Genomic DNA, 20191 nt, shown 5'->3' with positions numbered 1-20191 from the left:
CCTTGCAGGTTTGGAACCAGGTTCTTCAAGAGGCTATACGTGCTCTCGATACCTCCAACATACGTTGCTGCTTCTGCCACAACCAGGATTCCCGGGTCTAGGAATGAAGAGGTGGAAGAGGAAGTGGCAGCATTCACCATTGTCCCTAGTGACAGACTGACATTTGCTGCTTGTTATGTGACTTATGCAATGCCAGCCTTGACATCTTACTTCCAAAGTGAGAAATGGTTCCACCTGCAGACCACGTGATCTCACTGAATCACAAGTTAAGACAGCCACGCAGCCACTTGGGCTCCTGAGTCAACTGGCAAAGATGGAAGTTACTGTGCTGGTGTGGTGATTGACCCTATCTAAGGGAAACTGGAGTACTACTGCATGCAGGTGAGGAAGTGTGTGTTTAGAACACTGATTTATCCCTTCAGGGGTCTCTATTACCATGCCCTGTGATTAAGTTCATTGGAAACTGCTAATGTGAGCCTATTCCAAAATCTCTATGTATTTCTATACCCATCGGTTCTATCTATCCATCTATCTAGCTGTCACCTGACATCTATCCAGCTGTTACTATCTATTACCATTGTTTGTCTTAAATGTCTCTAAAATCTGTTTATACATCTGTAAGTTTATGGAAAAGTTCCATACAAAATCTTCATCAAAATGTACATATATAGCTCCTATTGGTTGTTTCTTTGGAGAACCCAGAGTAATAACTACTACAATCCTAGTATTCTGAGAGTCCCCCAGCCCTCTCTCTACCCGCTCACCATGTGTGGTCTTGAAGTCCATTAGCTGCCTGCTAGATACCAACATCATCTTCATGTGTACTTCCTTGATTGGGTATCGCTCTCTTTGTGTTTGTGTCACACACTTGTGTACAGAAAGAATAGACCCCGCAGAAAGAAACAGAGCGGCAATGGTGATTCTAGGGCACTGGGGAGCTAAAACAAGGGAGAAAGCAATTCTTCTTCTTTCTCTACAAAATAAGAGCATAACAGTAAACAAATATCGGAGTAAACTGGTGAGCCTTTGGGTTTGACAAAATGGGCTGAGAAGTGAACAGTGTTACCAGGTTTCACGAGCTGTGCTGCCGTCAAACAGGACTCCAGAAATTCAGTGTTGATGCAGAAATTGAGTTGATGCAGATAGAGACAAGGTGCAGGGAGGAATGATGAGTTCTGTTCAATGACTGCAGTGGCTCCTACCCTATGGAGACGTCTCATTAAAATTTAACCTGAAAAAAATCAGTTAATCACTCACACTAGGTTCATTTCAAATTCTAAATAGCTTTATGTGGCCTAGTATCTACAGTATTCAACAACAGAACATTTCCATACTTGCATCAAATCCTGTTACACTGTGCTAGAATTGAGCGTTTGGGAACTGTGAAAGTGAAGAAAGGGGGCAGAAGAATGCAACTCATAGGCAAATTTGTGTGGGTGCTCTAAATGATAATGGTGAAAAAAAGTGCCTGTGCTGGAAACCTCTGCATTTAACCTAGATAGCTAGCATTACCATTAAATAAGACACCGGGCCTAAGCCTATCTGCTTCTTATGTCTCACAGTCCATCTTCAGGGAATATGAATCCCTGGAACAACAGGCCAAAAAGATGGCCATTAGGAGGCAAGGGCATATACCGTGTCTAAGGGCTGGACCAGTCGCGGCTTAGGTTGGCACACGTTATGACAGGCAAGGTTCAGCAGCAGCTGAGCTCTTCCTAACACCCTGGGGGGACTGGAGCTTTTTCACTTCAGGTCCCTTACAGCAACAAACCATGCTTGTAAATGGTCTGGGAGCACCAAGCGAGGTGGGATACAACCAAACTCAACCCCCAAAAAGAAGGACCTAAACTCTGAGACAACAGCAAATGCATGTGCGACACATTACATCTCTGCTAGGTACCAAGCACCTGAAGGACATTCAATAAATTTACTCCTCCACCTGACAGCCTGTTATCCCTCTATTTTAAATATGGGGCATCTGAGGCACAAAGAGGGACGTGACACAGACTGTGCACACTGGCGAAACTGTGTTCAGATACCTACTGCAAGTTCAGACCTTTACTACCTCTCAAAACAAATAAGGCAAGAAATTGAAGAAAAAAAGGTAGGATAAGAACCTGAGTCAGATTTAAACACATGTGCAAGGATGGCCCTATTCTGTGGCCCACATGTGACACACTTCACCCTAATTAGTGAGGACAAGAGGAAAAGGGAGCAAATCCCTACGCTAAGGAGAACAGTAGGAATTAATCTTCTTTGTCTCCTAAACCTGAATTTGGGGCAAATTTCATGCTGCTGGGGTGGAGATGAGCACTTTGGATGAGTGATCACTTGAATCTACAGGGCTACAGGAGCCCCACTACTTCACAGAGACAGACGGATGTGACTCTTGCCAAAATTCAATTAACTATGCTTTATTAAGAATTCCAATTCTAAACAGTAGAAGGCAACAGTGGGTTAAAAATAAAAAAAATAAATAATTGCAAAAAAAAAGGAAGTAAGGCCTAGGGCCTGGCTGAGCTCAGCTTCCGCCACAGCTACTAGGGATGTGTTGAAAGAAGCCTGAGGATGAGGACCAGGAGAGCAGAGGGCTCAGCAGAGGGTGTAGCGTATGTAGGGGACCTCAACGTCCTCGCCGCTCTCATTGTTGCAGCACATCTCAAGCACCAGTGCCCGCACGTGCTGGCCCAACGCTCGTTTGGACACACGACTAACGATTTCTGTAATTCTGGGATGAGAGAGAAGAGGATCAGGGAGATAGAAAGCAGGCAAGAAAGGACAAATGGCTAAAAGAAGGGAGGGGAAACTGAACAAGAGTGGCGTAGCTAGAAGTTGAGACTCCCACCCCACCACACAGGGCCTCCCTCAGCCTGCCCAGTGAACAACTCACGGCTGATCCAAGCGTTCCTTGAGTCTGGTGGCTGGCATGAAAAAGGAGTAGAGCATGGCCACTCCTTGGGACAGCATGGTGATCTCTAATTTGTGTTCTCTCTGGAGATGGTGGGAAGGAGGAGGGACAATAGTGTCACTTGAAGAGTACTAGTCACCTGCATACTCCACCCTCACAGCACCGGGGTATTGAGTGAAGAAGGGGCTTTGCCTTAAAATAGTTGAGGAACTGTCTGAGGGTCATCTCTTCACCATTAGGCTGCAGCCCCTGTACCTCAAAGCGATCCCACAATGTCCACTCTTGGTTATTGTACTGTGGAACAAAGCAAAAGGGAGTATAACAGGGGCCATCCCAGATGCTTTTACCCACATCAGTTAACTTGATGTGTGAAATTAGATCAATCACAACGCTCTTTTGTTCAAAAGTTGTTCCTCCTGTGACCCCATTTCATCATGAGTAACAAGCTGGCACTTTAATAGGGACACACAAGGCCCCATACTGCGGAGACCCTGCTAATTTCTTCTCGCACCTCCCACACCCTTTCCCTTCCCATTCAATACCCTCTATCTGCTGGCCCTCTCCACTTTAGTTCCAATACATGCCAGCTACTTTGTCTACGTCCCAAAATCTTTATGATGAATTAACAAACAGTATAGGTGACCCAACTGTACAAAGCCTGGCATTTTGAGGCAATTTGAGAAACACACAACCACACATGCGCACACGCACACACACACACACATACACACAAAACGTCACAGACACAGCCTCAGTCACTGATGGGTAAGACGAACAGTGTGAACAATGTGCATACAAGCAGGCCCCCACCTGGTGACGAGGCACGGCAAGGGGCTCAGAGAAGGTGAAGAAGGGCAGGGCCAGGTTGATGAAGCTGTTGTTATAGGACTCAAGCTGTTGGTGTCCCTGTACCACCTTGTAGAGCTCCAGACACATAAGGCCAACTAGAGCTGCTGAGGTTGTAGCAAGGGCTGGGATGATCTTGCCTGCAACCAGCTTGCTCTGTGAGACAGAAGGTGACTGAGTAGCCATTAGAGACAATTAGGCACTACAGAAGAGGCCAAATGTGGCAAAACTCAAGCCTGGGAATGACTGAAAGATGACGTCTAGATAATCATCACCTTATATCGGTCTACAGGTGGAATGTAATAATTTTCTGCCCGGAGGCTAGATGCAGCCACCATGAAATCCATGTGGAAGTTGCTGTCATCATCCTGTTGTGAGCTGAAATGGAGCAAAGAAAGAAGAGACAGAGTTAGAAAGAAAAACAGGTTCTTGCCTACTGGGCATGCGAGTATTTTCCATGTCGGTACCTGACAGATCAAGCAAATTCTCTCCTAGACCATCAGGGGTGATCACTAAGCAATGCGGCAAGCCTATAATCCCCACACAAGCCTAGGATACCTCAGCCCACCCTACTCTGCCAAGAGGTACTCCCTCATAGCACCTTCTCAAAGTTGACTGGGTACATCTTGAACCCAGAAAGCATCTCTGGGCTGGGCAGCATGACCTTGAGCTCCTGCAAGCGGGTATCATCTGCAAGGAAGGAGTGAAATGTCAGTCCTTTAGGTCTCATCCCAGGTCAGAGACTGAGACCATAAGGCAGGAGCCCAGGGTGGCCAGAGTTGTTCATGTAGATATAGGATTTGAAAAGAAGAGGCACTGTGCAAAAGCATAGTGGGAAGGAGAAAAGGTAGAGCACGAAAGACTTCAGAAAAGACAGAAGTAAAGTGGTGTGGATATTTGAAGAGAGAAGCATCTGCAGACCCTGGGGAACTAAAATGAAGACATTCACAAAGGGTGATGTAGACGGCAGCACTATTCACAATACTTAAGAGGTGAAAGCAACCCAGTGTCCACTGACAGATGAATGAAGGAAAAAAATGTGCTCCACCCATACCATGCAATGTTACACTGCCTTCAAAAGGGAAAATAATGCTGTCACAACAACATGGATGGACTTGGAGGACACTATGCTTAGCTAGAGTCAGAAAGACAAGTACCACATGATTCTGTTTTACATGACAGATCTTTAAGAATCAAAATTGCAGCAATAGAAAGCAGAAAGTTGGTGGCCAGGGCCAGGGTGAGGGGTATGGAGTTACTGTTTCATGGGTAAGTTTCAGATTTACCAGAAAGTTCTAGAGCTCTATTGCACAACAATTTGCCAATGTGCTTAACACTCTTGCGCAGTACACAAATAACTGATTAATATGGTAAATCCTACATGTTTTCTTAATCAAAAATTTTGCAAAGTCACACAGATGTAGCTATAAAAGTAGCAGACCTTGAAGAGAATGAAGAGGGAGACGGAGAGACACAGAAGAAGATATAGGGTGAAACAGGAGAGAGATATAGGAAAGATGATACATGAAGAGGCACTGGGGGGAAGTGCAGACGGAGAAGAGGAGAGAAATATGGAAATGGATAAACAGGAGAAATTCTGAAGAGGGGGACCAAGGGAAAGAATGCTGGAGATCAATCCAGGAATGGTGAATGAGATGGGAAAATACTGGAGGAGGAGACAGCCAGATATAGAGAGCACATGAGTACGAAGTTGGAAAACAAAATGAGGAAGATAGGGTGAGGAGGAGAGAGGTATGAAGGGGAGAAAAAGGATCTATACAGAGAGAAGATCCAGCGTAGAGGAGGACTTACAGAGCACGAGACAGGACAGCAGGGAGAGGGAGTGAGAACCTCTCTAATGACTATCTGGTCACCGTTTGCTACTCAAAGGAAGCTCATTGCTGGGAAGGGTGGTCATAGTTACAGCTGGAGAGGTGAAGAGAGGTCTTGAGAGAGATGAGGGGAGATATACGAAGGCTAACAACAGAGTAAAGATGTAAACAAAGGGAAGTGGCGGAGACCTGCAAGAACAGGGAAGAAGTCATGGAAGAGAGGATACTAGTGGAGATCATGTATCTCCCCGTCCCCATATTACACGGAAGAAGAAAAAATATGAAGAAAAAGGAGCAGAAAACAAAGTAAAGACTCTCACAGAAAGGAGATGAATAACTCGTCCTCCTGAAAGTCAGACTGGGAGGGAAGAAAGTAAAGAGCGTGACAGAATCTGCCTTTAGCAACTATTCTTATTTTTGCTGGAGGAAGCAAGGACCAAAGGACAGTGAGGGTAAACGTCAGGCCTGGGGTCTCAGGCCTGTCGGGCAATGGCAAAACACAAGTGAAGGGTCTTGGATGGACAGGGGAGAAGTGCTATGGTTGTTTCAGGCCAACTGGCTAAGCACCCTCACTGAAAGAGGCATCAGCATTCTGCAGCTCCTGGTGGATCTCGACGCCGGCCTTGGGGGTGAACTCTGGGACCTTCACGGACTGTAGGAGTATGGCCACATCAGCTCTGCCCCGGGAGCCCAGAAGCCATAGGTCTGGGCAAACAGGATGGCGGTAGCCATCACGTAGTCCAGATGCAGGGACCAGAAGACAAGGTATGGAAAGATGAGCATATCTGTCCTCACCTGGGGAGCCTTGGACTCCTTCCCACCCATCTACTTTCCACCCGACCTCAGGAGACCCTAGGCAGAAGACTCACATTGTTGATATCAAAGGTGAGTGGGTGTGGACAGCGTTCGGGCCCAGACCAGAACAGGGCTCCTGAGCTTGTTAGCTAAAGAATAGAAAGGTTTTTGGGGAGCAGAACGTGAGAGGAGAGGTCTGACAAACCTGACTCCTCGTTTCAACCCTGAGGTCTCAACTCACTATACCTGGGCACATGTTTTGTGCCAGATATAGAGCTACTCGCCCACTTTACACACTCCCAGGTACTATACTGACTTAATTAACCTAGTAACTGAGTAAATCTCAGTTCATCCTCATAGAAACTTTCATGAAATAAGCCATCAATACTCCTACATCACACCTGAGGATAATGAGGTACAGAGAGAAATCACGTGACTTGCCCCAGGTCAAATGGACCTGAGATTTGCTTGTTCCTAGTTCCTGTGCTCTTAACTCCAAAAGTTCTTTCCTATCGTCTCTACACCCTCAATGGGAATGGGAATCAGGTGTGACTCACTTTATACTGAGGATAAGGGAAATGGAAAACAAGTCTCTTGCTTGAGACAAAGTGCATGCAGTGGGGGCAGAGGCAGTCAACAGCACAAAGCACTGGCTTAATGACTTTATTAGAGCTCCACGTCTTGGTATGCTCGCCATGGCTGGATTAACGGGAGTGAGCCATGTCAGCAACCTGTAGCAAGCTCCCTATTTGCAGGCCACGTATTCTGACAAATGGACCCAGCAAGTATGTAATACCTGGTCAGGAGGAAAGTTGTGCAGCAGCTGCTGGATGTTGCTGGAGTACTGGGTGTGCCAGTGGTAGCAAGCCCAGGTCACACAGTCGGCCCAGGTGCATGGCCACTGCAGCCTCAGGCTGCGCTGCACGGGCTCCAGCACCTCCAGGGTTTGGGTGCCTGCCAACCGTAGTGTGCGCTCCATAAATGTAGAGTCTCTATGAGGGATCGGAGGGGTCATGAGGGCAGGATTGCACAGAGGCCCCAGGAGTGGGCTTAACTCCATGGAACATCAGTCCTAAACCCCCAATCAACAGCATGAGGCTCAAGCATTCGTTCGGTCAATCACAAACTGTGCCAGGTGCAGAGGGTTACAGTAGTTACAGCGTGTCTTGGCTGGTAGGTAGGAGACAGGCTGAAAGAACATATAGACGATGGGATAACTCATGTGAGATACTGGTTCACATTTTCTGCTGGCTGCTTAAAGAGACTTTCAAACTCATCCCGAGCCCACTGCAGACAGAGTAAATAGATTACATAGGGTACGAGAGACAAAATGCATTTCTAAAGGTATGAGAAAGACCACTGATGAAGAAAGCAAACACAAAAGACGTATCTACTATGCTAAGCTGAAGAGAGAAAAAGCAGCCTCCCAAATGCGGGTCCTCTAACTTCCCAATTCCCACCATCTCAATTTAAAAACCTATGACCTTGACCTCAGAGGCAGTTACACATGAGTATAAGTGTGCGAAATTTTTAAGATGTAGGTACCTTATCCCTGGCGTGTTGTGTTATGCCTCAGTAGGAAAGGAAAATATTCACACCAAAAAGAGCATGAATGATCCCGATCAGGCCATGGGGACTGGGCAGAAATTCTGCCAGAGGTTTTGCCCTCTGAGACTTATGAGGTCAGTAAATAGTTATTGGGTAAACTGATCTGGAGCATCTTAATACTCGTTCAGATCCCAGTTCTGCCATGGTTTTCAACTTCAAGTATCCACGCAAGATAAAACCTTTCAACTCTGTACCCTCATTTCCAATATAGACTGTTAACAGTACTATCTACACCCTATGAGATTGATATGAAAGAATGAGCAACTTGTACATATGTAAAGTACATATTCACTGGGAAGTGCTTCACAAAAGCCTTGTGAAAAATACTATTGTCAGCCACCTTTCAGAGATAAAGGGGTCAAATGCAAAGAGGTCAAGTTCAAGAGCCTCATGAGAAGTTTATTTTAAAAACTTTGTATAGGCCTTCTTGCACACTGGCCAGGGAGTAACAGAGCATCTACCACACATACATGGAAGGGGAATGGAGAAGGGGACGAAGGCAAAAATATAATTACATCTATTCTGCAACTCTTGGAGTAGAAGGAAGTTGAAAGATCAAAGTATTTCTTCTCCTACCCTATACTTCCTCTAGACTAGACCTAGCCTCAAAGATTGCACTAACAATCACTTTGATAGTACAATGGATTTTCTTAGGTTGAAAGAGGACTGGAATTTTGGTTAGGTTTTGAGTGCCAGTTAACTCGGTATATTTACTCTGTCTGTCTAGAGGATATGTATGCTGTTCTGTATGTATGTGCACAAGCAGTTATCCTGACAAACCAGCTGTTAAATGTGTTTTGGGTAACAGTGAGGGGAATCTATATATGGAATTGATGTTAGAGATTATTAAATAATGAGCAAGGATGATATTAAAGATTAATTATGCTCAGCAAGAACACAATACTGTTTAATTTTCAGATATATACTCATTTACATAAAACACTTGCCTGTGTGTTTCTAAAACAAAAGTTTTAAAGTTGAAACACGAATCATTTGAAAAGGTTTAGCTGCTGTGGGAGGTGAGGGAAACAGGTTGAGGAACAGGCACAGGTTACACACACTGAGGCTGGCATCATCTGAATATGATTAAGAGGTTAGTGGCTGAGTGACTGACCAGGTGCCACCTAAGCCTTACTATGTGCCCAGTGTGTCCTCTACCTCTCTGTTCACCACAAGGCTGATCACCTGCAGGGTGTGCTCAACGGCATTGGGGAAGTTCTTCAGCGTGCAGATGGGAATGAGCTTCTCAGGAGGGTCCTGGCTGGAGCTGTACGATTCTGTCAAAAACGGGATAACCACTTGGACGTTGCCCTTTGTGCCCCATGTGCCTGACTCCAGCAGTGGCTAACGGTAAAAGACACAGCGATGGTCCACATACATGCCTGTGGGGAGACAGCAGGGGTGGGTGAATGGAGGGGAAAATGCATTAGAATACGTCACGGCGGACAGATACTGCCCCCATCACCCGCCTCCAAACTCACGGGCATCCACACTGTCCAGGTTTTGGAAGAAGTCGTCACCATAGAATGCTCTGTGTCAGCGCTCATACAGTCTTGAGGACTCATCATACGGATGTGTGGATTTAACTGACGCACAGCTGCGGCAGCTGTATCAGACTTCGATTTCTGGATGCACACAGAGGAATAAAGCTGTTATTCACATAGTCACCCAACAAATCTGTGCAAAGCTGTCCTGAGGACTGATTTATCTGATGATGGGAAAGACCTAGACTCTAAGTACAGGAGGCCCTTAGTTTAGTAGAAGAGATAGGAATGTCAAATACCACACAGCTGAGGAATGTAACAAATGAGGCAGGGGGTGAGTAGAAAAGGAAACAACAACACAAACAAGAGAGTGAGTCAGATATCTGTTCTGTTGCCTATCCAACTATTTTTTTAAATTAACAGCACCCAGAGTTAGGGTACATTCACACAAATGAAACCGAGATCCTAGTACAAGAACATATAGACTCTGTGAAAGCCCAAGTCCGGTTCCTTCTTTTTCTGCTCAAAACTCTCCACTGGCTACCACTTTCGCTCAGGGTGAAATAAACGGGCCCCTGCTACTTCTCCCACTTTATCTCCTACCGTGGTCTCCTCCATTTGATCTCTCTGTTCCTCAACTATAACCATCCCGGGGTTTTGTTCAGGCTGCTAACTCTGCCTGGTACATTCTTCTCTATCTTCCTATTCTCCTACATCATCGCAAGCTTTTGTGGAAATGTCACCTTTCCAATGAGGGCTTCCTTCACTATACTGCAAACTGCCCTCCATCCCACTTTCTACTCTTCATTTTTCACTGTTGCTATTTATAGCACTTGTTAACTTTCCAGTGTTAATGATATACTTTACTAACCTATTTACTTTCCAATGCAGAAATTCTATGACGTAAGTCTTAAAAAGAGCTTCTGGTACATGTGGTTTGGCTACCAATATTGCCTGTGTTAGAAATTCCAACTGAGAAAATTTAAATATATTACTAGTCTAATTGAAAGTGGAATTTTTCCATTACATGAGAAACAAGTGCACAATACAAAACTTCGGTAACAACAGTCAAACCGTATTAACATTTCTGCAAATCTGTTTTAAGTCATACAATCTCTTAGGAGTGCTGGATTCTCTTCATTGCCACTGCAATTAATCTGATCTGTTGTTTCTTGCAGCGTACAGGGATTTCCACCTCACAGAATATTTTAACACTGCTTCCGAATAAGTGCTGATACTTAAAAAACACATCAAAGCTAAACAAATGATAATGTTTTAAAGCTTAGCTGCAGGGTAGACTCTGGAATTCATACTGCTTTATTTTGCATTCTGAAATGATCTGTAGTGCACAGATCCTTAGCATCATCAATGACTCACTGGTCGTTGAGTTAGTGAAGACTTCCTAAAGTAAAGTGAACAATTCCACTTTCACCTGATAACCTCCGAATGAAATACACCAATAATGTCTTAATATTTCTCTTAAAAGGACTGTGATCTTGTGGACTTCATGAAAGTGTGTCGTGGACCTTAAGATGACCTCACACACATTCTGAGAACCTCTCATTTGCTCTGTGTCTTCCCACTACACAAGCATAGGAACTGTTCTTCTGTGACCTTATGTATTCCAAATGTCTATAAAAAAGTACCTCTTAATTACATGATACAAGGGGAGGAAATGACACTGAACTTGACTAATCCTTCCCAGATAAGATTCCTCTATAACCAACCATGCTTCCATAGTCCCTAGGCCCACATCAGCAATAACAGCAAAAAGACAACAAAAAGATGAGGGAAGTGAACAATGACGAATGAAGTAAAAATATGTATTTAGTACACAACAAAATATGCACTGGAAGCAAGACTTACATAGTAGAGAAAAAAGTGAGGGAACAGCAAAAGAAAGATTTGTGAAGACTGATAACAAATCAAAAAGACCGGAGAAAGAGTGAGAGGAGCATTCACCCACTCGCCATGCCTGCCCCACTCACCGTGACATCCCGAGGCCGGAATAAAAACTGAACAAAGTCAGGTTGGACTTGTCAACGATGTCCATGTCTGTAATAGTGACTGCCCCGCCTCTTCCCACAGCCTAGACCTATCATGGCAAAGTTCTTGAGCAGCTTATAGCCAACGGCCTGTGCACCCACCTAGGAGGTGCACAAGGAGAGAGACAGAGGCTGGTTAGTGAGACTGAGTGTAGCGAAGCCACCGGGTGAAGTCCTCTATCCCCTCAATCCCCCTGTAGAGACAGCAAGAGGGTATGAGTCTAATACTCCACAGTGAGGTCCCAGGGCCATAAAGACCAAAGGTCACCTAAAGAAGGAGGCCATACAAAGGGGAATAAAGGAGGCCACCAGAGGAGAATATAAGGAGACATATCTAGCTTGTCCTCAGTATGAAGAAAATAAAAAAGGAGATGAGATGAGGATATACGAATCAAGATTCTCCCTCGTGAGATGGGAGGAGACTCCAATTAAGGTGGCCATAGTCTAGGAGAGATGAAGGTAGCTAGTGCCCAACGTGGTCACTCACCAACAGGTAATTCTGCCTGCCCAACTTCTCTTGAAGTCTGAGCCAAATACAGCCACCTGCCCATCGTAACGGTTCTGGCACTGAGTCACGTGAAAGGAAAAAGTCAGACAAGAACTGTATCACACAGACCCGCAATAGTATGTCTTCTCCATGGGTCCCACCCACATACCGGGAGACACTTGTCCTCCGCGAAGGCCTCTTTGTCCTCGGGAAGACACTCAAGGGCATCAAAGTACAGCCACTGCATAATAGGCATAAACTTCCCAGAGCAGGCCTGGGGAGGGGAGAGAAGGGCATGTGGTCGCCAGTTAATTAAACCCTTAAGACAAGACAGGGAAGCATCTGGCCCATCCCCGGCCCTGTCATTCTCCACTCCCACCAACCTTCATGACCTCCTGGGTAGCCAGGCCCCCAATGAAGGCGTTCATAGGTGCCAGGTCCCCAGCAGCCACATACGCCAGTTTCCGAATGAGCCCTTCATCCAAGTCACTCTGCTGTACTGCTGGCATGGCTTGGCCATTCACGGTCCGTGCTAGGGTCACCAGTTCGGCTGCATCCTTCTGGTAGGGCAGAAGGGACCAAAAGAGAAGCAGTCAGCCAACTGTGGGGACAGGGAGAAACGGGCGGGAAAGTTGACAGATGGGAAAGAACGGTGGGGCTTTGGACCTAGGACTCAGGATGGCTCTCCCACCCACGAACCTCATTGTGGGGCCGAGGGGAACGACTGTGCTGAGCACAGAACTGGTGCAGGGCCTGGAATCCAATGTGCAGCTGGGCAGGGCGAGAGGACTTGGCAAAATCTGTTACCACAAAATCTGGCTCTGCCAGCGAGGCTGGCAAGGATTTCTGTAAGGAGAGATATCGGGCTCTGAGATGTGAGAGACCTATATGTGCCGGCAACCCTACAGCCCATCCCCCACACATTCTCACAAAGCTGATCTTCTTAGGTACTTTGACTTGACTGACGATGCCTCCATGGGTGTAGTCAGAGAAGCTGGAGGTATCACAGATACTGAACGCATAGGGAACTAGGAGAATGAACAGGACGGACGGGTATCTGTCATTCCATTCACTAACTCTCCTGCCCTACCCACCCCCTCCAAATCAACAGCACCACCAACAACAATGTAAAAGCCGTCCTCCCCCAGCTCAGATGCTGGAGACCTTGGCTCTAAGCCCTGTTTGGACATCAGAACCCCCTATCCCTTCCGCCCCAGACCTAATGCAGACCCAATAAATCCCCTAGGCCTAAGTACCATATCTAAAATGATATCGACACACCGATGTTCATAGGAACATTATTCACAGTGGCCAGGATATGAAGCAACGAAAGTGTCCTGTCATAGACGACTGGCTAAAGAAGCTGTGGTACGTACATACAATGGAATATAACTCATCTATAGAAGAGATGAAATACTGCCATTTGCAACAACATGGATGGACCTTGAAATAATCATACTAAGCGAAAGAAGCCAGAAAGAAAAGGCTGAAAATCACATGATATCACGTATGTGGGATATACACCTAAAAGCAACAATTGAACAAGAAAAACAGCGACTCATGGACATAGACAATGGACTAGTGGCTACCAGAAGGGAGGGGAGAGGGGGAAAAAATAAAAAAAAAATGTTAAAAATATTTTGTATATGTAATATGAAAAAAAAAACTGGCATTTTAAAAAGAATAGAATAAATAAATAATTACCAGATCATGAGTCTGTGATTTAAGTTTTCAAGAAATTTGTAAATTTGAGGGCCATTATCGCTTCCAAAACTTGTTTTGGCCCCGCAACTTGGTTGGCTATGTGCAGTTTCCACCCGTAGAAATGTGTGTGTTTAAAATCTTCCAAGTATATCTCTTTAATGTAGTCATGATTTCCTAGGGATTCTTTGTGTCACATAAACATATTCCAAACCGCATTTTTAAGATTATTGCTCTACTGATTTTATACAATGGATGGATGAACAAATTAACATGCCAAAAGATGAGCAAATTGGACACAGTAAAAGAAAATACCCAATATACAACAGAGTCAAAAAGCAAACACTCAAGTGAAAAAAATTGTGACCACTAACTTCAAATTTCATAAAACCAAAAACCCACGGAGAACAAACAACAAGCAGAAAGACAAACATGGAGAAAACGACACTAAAATACATCATAATCACATTGCTTAACAACAAGGGAAAAGCAGCATGCTACCTACAGAGGAACAAGGACCAGAAGGGCAGCAGGCTTCTTGTGGACAATAATGCGAGCAACATCTTTAAAGCGATGAAAAACACGTCAATCTGGAACTCTACACCCCCGCAAAAAATATCTTTCGACACACCCGCAAAATAAAGACAAATTTCAAGCTTAAACTGTAAAGCTCAATGACTCACCACCAGAAAAGCCCACACTATGACAAATGTTAAAGGGCATCCCTCTTGTAGAAGGAAAATGATACCAGATGTAAACCTGGATCTACAAAGTAGTACACTGGAAATGGTGACATGTGGGTAAAAATAAATTTTCTTCTTTCGTCTTCAAACCGCTTTAGAAAGTTGAATACCGAGACAAAACCAATGTATTGACAGGTTTCAGACCCACGACAACATATATGAACAATAGCGAATGATGAACCACAACCTGGACATTGTGGTGTGAGGCCCTTTTTCACGTGTACAGTGAAAAGGATTACTTTGAGACTATGCTAAGTACACTGGAAGTTGTATGCCACATTTCTAAAGCAAGCACTTAACAATGAGATACAAGCAAGACACCAAAATGGAAATCAAATCAAACGCCAGCGGTATAAACCTCTTCGGCCACTGGTTCAACACAAACCTCTCTCGTAAGGTCCCATGAACACAGTCCTCCTAAGTCCTAGCTCAGATTTCAGAGAGGCCGCTGCACTTGGCCTCTGGCACAATTCAGACTACCGATACGCAGTCACCTCTTGGCCTCTGGGTGAGCGCACAAGCTAGAGTCACTTCTCATTTGCTCTAAGCAACTTGTCCTTGCCCTCAGCCCCGGCTTACCCAGAACGTTGATCTGCATGGGGCCGGTGCCGTTGAGTTCGTTCATGCCCTGGACTTCTGTGAAGGAGACAAAGTCACCGCTCTCGAATCCATGCCGGACCTCATCCAGGCAGGTGACGACACCAGGGCTGTCCTGATTGGAAGAGAAGTGAGCCTCAGAGATAGGCTCAGGGCAGCAGGAGAGGACAGGAATGACTACTGCTGCCCACTGCCCTGACAGGACCCCTGGGGACAATCTCCTTACCTTGGTAACCATAGAAATCATAGCACTGAGAGGCTGCTCCCCATTGGAATCCGTGAGGATCATTTCTTTGCCAAAGTCACAGAACAACTGCCTATCGAGGGAGACAACAGTACCGCTGCCTCAGACCCATGCAAACAGGTTTTCCAAGTGCCCTCTAACATGCACTGAATTCTGGCTAGGCAAGCAGCCCATCACTTCTGGCAACCAGGCACTGTTCATGCCCCCTGGGGGAGAGCTGAACACGCAGAATCAAAAACCTAGCCGGTTGGGGTGCGCATGAGGGCAGTGGGAGCCAGGCGTTCTGGGTTGGGGCCTGTCAAGGGTTGGAAGGGAAGGGAGAAGATGGCACTCACCCAAACAGTCCCCGTGTATCTGCCACCACCAGCTTGATTCCATGGCTGTGACAGAACGCACCCACCTGCAGTTGTTCCTCCAAGGGTGTGTTGCTAAGGACTACCACCTATACAAAGAGAAGAGAGCTTGTACACAGGGCCAAATGTTGGGGTTGGGTGGGGTGGAAGCAAACGAAGGAGAAAGGCACGCTGGGGTGAGTGAGGTGTCAAGACTCAAGTTCTGCTGCTTCAGCCCCTTTTTAGAAACACTATTTGTAAAGTATCTATATGTGTCATACTAGGTGAGTGAGAGACCCAATGAAGAGGAGGCATCCTCGGACTATGACAAGAAAGGTACAGAGGTACCAAGAGGACAGAGTTTGGAGACCAACTACCTAACTTCTCGGAATAACACTCATCCTTTCCTGCCTAAACTCTAGGAGACAAAGAAAAATAAGTCACACTCTGCTTCTGCTCCAAGTCTCGGTTTGCCCGCCAAACCCACATTCACTTGCCTCCATTTGCAATGACACACGTGGACCTGGAGGATGTCACGCTGAGTGAAGTAAGTCAGACAGAGAAGCCGTGATACCATACGCTCTCACTTATAAGTGCACGCTAAGAACCAAAGAAATGGACAAACACAACAAAAAACAGACTCACAGGTACGGGGAACAAATCGGCGACTTTCAGAAGAGAGGGCGGTTGCAGGGCTGGGTGTGAAAGGTGAAGCGGTGAAGAAGTACAAATTAGTAGTCCTGAAACAGTCACGGGGATGTGGAGAACGGCAAAGGCAGAGTAGCCTGGAATAGTGTAATAGCTGTGCATGGTGCTGGGGGTACTGATTAGAGGAATTACCTCATCAATTATATAAATGTCTAAGTACTGCCCTGTGTACTGGAAGCTAATAAGCAAAAACCGCCACCTCCACTTTAAATAAAAAAATAAACACACCACACGCGTAGCCCCGATGTGTAGGGATGTCTGAGTTTACTTCCTCATTCACCAGGATAATTTCCCACTCCGACATCACAAGTTCCAGTACCCTGACCCGCTGGGAAAACCCAGGGCAGCACATCGGCACCTACAGCTCCTCCTTCCCATCCAGTTATTTAATAAATACCTATATGAAGCTTTCCACATGCCAACTGTTATTCTAAGTGTTTCACTTTAACACTCATAGACACTCTCATCGGTTTTGCTATTGTTCCTGTTTTACCGATAGAAAAACTAAGTTCACTGTCATACAACCAGAAGAGCTCTCACAGACCAAGGCAGTTTGGCTTTCGGCGTTCAGGGTTTGTAACCACTCTGTCTAGCCACGTCTTCTCTCCTGAAATGGTGTGTGTTCCCACAAGGACAAGTCCAGGTCCTTGCCCCTCAGCCTCCCAGGACAAAACCTGACACACAAGGCTAGCCCAGTAAACTCATTCTAAACAAACAAGCCAGTAACGGGACCTGAGAAAATCACGAGGCAGGGTGATGCTCCGAGGTACCTGGAAACCACTAAGGAAGTCCTCAACGAGGGCGCCGGTATAGGCTCTGACAGACACATAGCTGTTGAGCTCAGCAAGGTGGGGCTGTGATGCCTCCGCCCGGTTTTTACCGATGTCCTCCTCCCGCAGGTAGAACTACAAGAGGGTACAGGCAGGAAAGAAGTGAAGTGGATGCAGAATCCAGCGGGGCTGGTGCCCCGTGCAGGGGGAGAGAGTCACAAAGAAGTACCTGGGAGGAGAGATCAGACCACTGGGCAGTGCCCTGGTCATGCAGGGTGACAGCTTTGACCCCGGCAAGGATGACATTCTTGGCAATCTCCACACCTAGGCCCCGGAGGCCTGACACCAGCACACTGGATGTCTGGAGATGCTTCATTGCCTCATGGCCCAGCACATACCTGACACATTACAGGAGACCCTGAGTCAAGGTTCAGCCCAACCAACCCTATGCCTTGTCCCACGTCCCATCCCAAGGCTTAGGCATACTTACAGCTGACGGGAGTAGAGACCTTCGTCTAGGTCTGCTTCACTGCCCTTTTTTGGCATTCCCTAAGAATGGAGGCATAAAAGAAACAGTTTCAGGGGGACAGCAGAAATGGAGCTTAGGCAGGTGACCGAGACATTTTCCTGCCCCCCAGCCTACCACCTCGCCTAGGCGTCTCCAGGGGAAAGACACTCACGCTGCCAGGGCCTGAGGGCCCTTTGAACATCACAGAATAGGCAGAGGCACAGGGAGAACTTGGTTTTGAATCCAGCCCAGACACACACAGCTCCTTGTATGGTGGCAAGCTGGACATCTGAGAGGTCAGAGATGGTCCAGATGTGGTAGGCTTCTCTTTTGGTCAGTGGCAGCTCTGGGGAAAACAAATACTTACAACTAGTAGCACCATTTTGAAAGGAAGAAAGGGAAAAATGTGCTTGCCATTTTCCCTAGGGCTGCTTCTGAGGACGCACGATCAGGAGTCTGAGCTCGGGCAGTTTAGGCCTAAAGACTGACCGTGAAGACAGTGGCTAAATGCGGAAGTCAGGCTGGGCCTCTGACCAGCAACGCCGGCTGGGGCCCACAGAAGCCGAGTAGCACAAGCTGAGGGCTTTCTGAACTGAAGATGATGGAGACTTTGAAAGGCTCCGAGAGCAGGCTGTGAAGAATGGCACAGAGCTAAGGAACCTTGTCAGTTCGCATTTGAATGCAGACTTAGAGACCGAGGTGAGGCTGGCAAGGAGAGTCACCGGTACGGGCGGTTCAGGAGTAAAATACGAGAGGGTGTACAAGGGCAGATGCTGGTGGGAGAGGATGTGGGGCTGGGGAACCATGTGTGAGGTGGGAATCCCTGTCCACACAAGTCCCGCCTGGTACCTGGCCCCACGGTTAAGTTCTGAGGGAAGATAACTGGGGGTACCGTGACAATGACACTGGCACCATGACAAACAGAGGACTCTCCAAAAGCAGACCCTGGGAGCGGGTCTCTAGCACACGTTGGAACTACAGTGGTTTCTGGTGGATGGCAGTAAGGTGGACACAGAAGGTGAGGCACTGAGTACAAATGCTTCCTCTAGAGATGTCTCCAAGGTCATCGAGAAAGAAAGACGTGCTGAAAAGCAGGTGCTGAAGGCCTTACCTCAAGGCCAAGGGAGGGGCGGATGTTTGAACAGAAAGGCCCAGTCCAGGGATCCCCCTGACAGAAGAGGCTACAGTCCCAGGGGGGCTGTGAGGTAGGGGCCTCTGACAGAGAGCCAGGCCCAGGCCTTCGTTCACGGGGTCTGGTTGGTCCCTCTCGTCGCCTTGAAAGGTGACTGCAGGAGCAGATGGGCGGGGAGGAGAGTGATGTCAGGAGAATGTGGAAGACAGCTCTCTTCTAGGGGAAGCAAAGGCCACAGGCACCCTCCCAGGGCTCCTCTGGCTTACCTTGCGAGCTGCGAGGACGAGGACCCGGGGCCGGCAGATGACCCTAGAGCACACTGACCGCACACTGACGGGGAACCTGGTGACACAGGATGCCAGGTCACTGAGGGAAAAGGTTCCCGGCTGGGGGCGTCGGCCCGGAGACGCTAAAGGCAGGCAGGCTGTGGTGTCCTGGAGCCCAAGGTCAGGTCTCTGAAGCCGACCAGGGGCGGCAAGTGAGCGCCCCTCCGAGCGCTCCCCAAACCGCTGCCGGGCGCGGCGCCGAGAAAGGCCGTGTGGTACCGAGGCCGCTTCCCCGGGCCTGTCCGCCGCCCACCGCTCAGGGAGCGGAAACCAAGCGCGGACGCCGCCCTCCCTCTACTGCGCCGTCTGTGCCGACAGGCTGCCGGAGCCCTGCGGCCGCCACCGCCCTCCCGCCGCCCGGCAGCCCGGTGCACCGACGCCTCCTTTACCTCAACCGGAGGGACAGGACGGCGGCCGCGGAACCCGAGGCCCAAAGCACGCGCCTGCGCCCGTTCGCCCGCGCCCACCAGGGAGGCACGCACGACGTCCTCAGCCCCGGGGGTTCCTCACGTTTGCTGCGTGCGCCGCGGGGCTGCCCCCGTCTGGCGCCAGCGCCCGCCGGAAGTGAACTGCGTCTGAGGAGCTCCGCCCACCTGCAGCCGGCGGTAATGATAACGCTGAGTGGCCACCCAGGCAGGCGGTGGGCGCAGACATCCAGCCCTTTGGCCATGTGGAAAAAAATCCCCAACCAGACCCGAGAAACACCAAGCAGTTACTCGGACACAAAAGAGAACTCAGGTTTATCCCCATCGTCCCAGAGGTGGTAGTGCTCCAGATCTGAGCAGCGGGCTCGGCTGCAACATTCTCATGTACTAGAATTTTTACACACGCTAATTGGTCGGTTTGAACTCAAACCCTGACAACCGGTGGGGGCTGCCATGGAGACTGCAAGGAGTAACATTGGTAACAGTGGACACTTTCACTGGCTGCTAGGGGTACAAGTAGTTACATTTGTTGAGCAAAAGGCAAGTAGCACAAAGTGTAAAAATAGCTGTGCAGTGAGCTTCTGCGTGCAGCAAGCCCATCTACGGAAGCAGAACAACAAAGTTGATTAGCTCTAAAAGTTAATTAGCTCCTCTGTCCAACGCAGGGTACATCGTTCTGATGTCTGTGGTGGATGCACAG

The 20191-nt window shown here is 47.6% G+C and overlaps 1 protein-coding gene across 1 annotated transcript; it reads right to left on the bottom strand.

Annotated features, from left to right (window-relative positions):
* Positions 1–2520: 2520 nt before the first annotated feature.
* LOC120583106 (ubiquitin-like modifier-activating enzyme 1) lies at positions 2521–19568 on the bottom strand. The gene is given in 32 exon segments (XM_039838448.1): positions 2521–2728; positions 2891–2991; positions 3101–3202; positions 3719–3910; positions 4030–4122; positions 4356–4444; positions 6160–6279; positions 6282–6339; positions 6456–6530; positions 7178–7373; positions 7589–7668; positions 9175–9371; positions 9471–9518; positions 9521–9614; positions 11462–11491; positions 11494–11550; positions 11552–11620; positions 12006–12040; positions 12043–12085; positions 12175–12279; positions 12389–12565; positions 12705–12851; positions 12936–13033; positions 15029–15161; positions 15273–15363; positions 15626–15732; positions 17101–17235; positions 17330–17498; positions 17591–17649; positions 17781–17954; positions 19007–19082; positions 19456–19568. Coding segments are annotated over 30 exon segments (3153 nt in total). The 5' UTR covers positions 17898–17954; positions 19007–19082; positions 19456–19568; the 3' UTR covers positions 2521–2592.
* Between the last annotated feature and the right edge of the window lie 623 nt (positions 19569–20191).

This window comes from Pteropus medius, unplaced genomic scaffold (assembly GCF_902729225.1).
Source record: "Pteropus medius unplaced genomic scaffold, Ma_sr-lr_union100, whole genome shotgun sequence".
In the NCBI taxonomy this organism is placed as follows: Eukaryota; Metazoa; Chordata; class Mammalia; order Chiroptera; family Pteropodidae; genus Pteropus; species Pteropus medius.
Note: the sequence above shows the minus strand (reverse complement) of the source record. Positions and strands in the feature narration are given on the sequence as shown.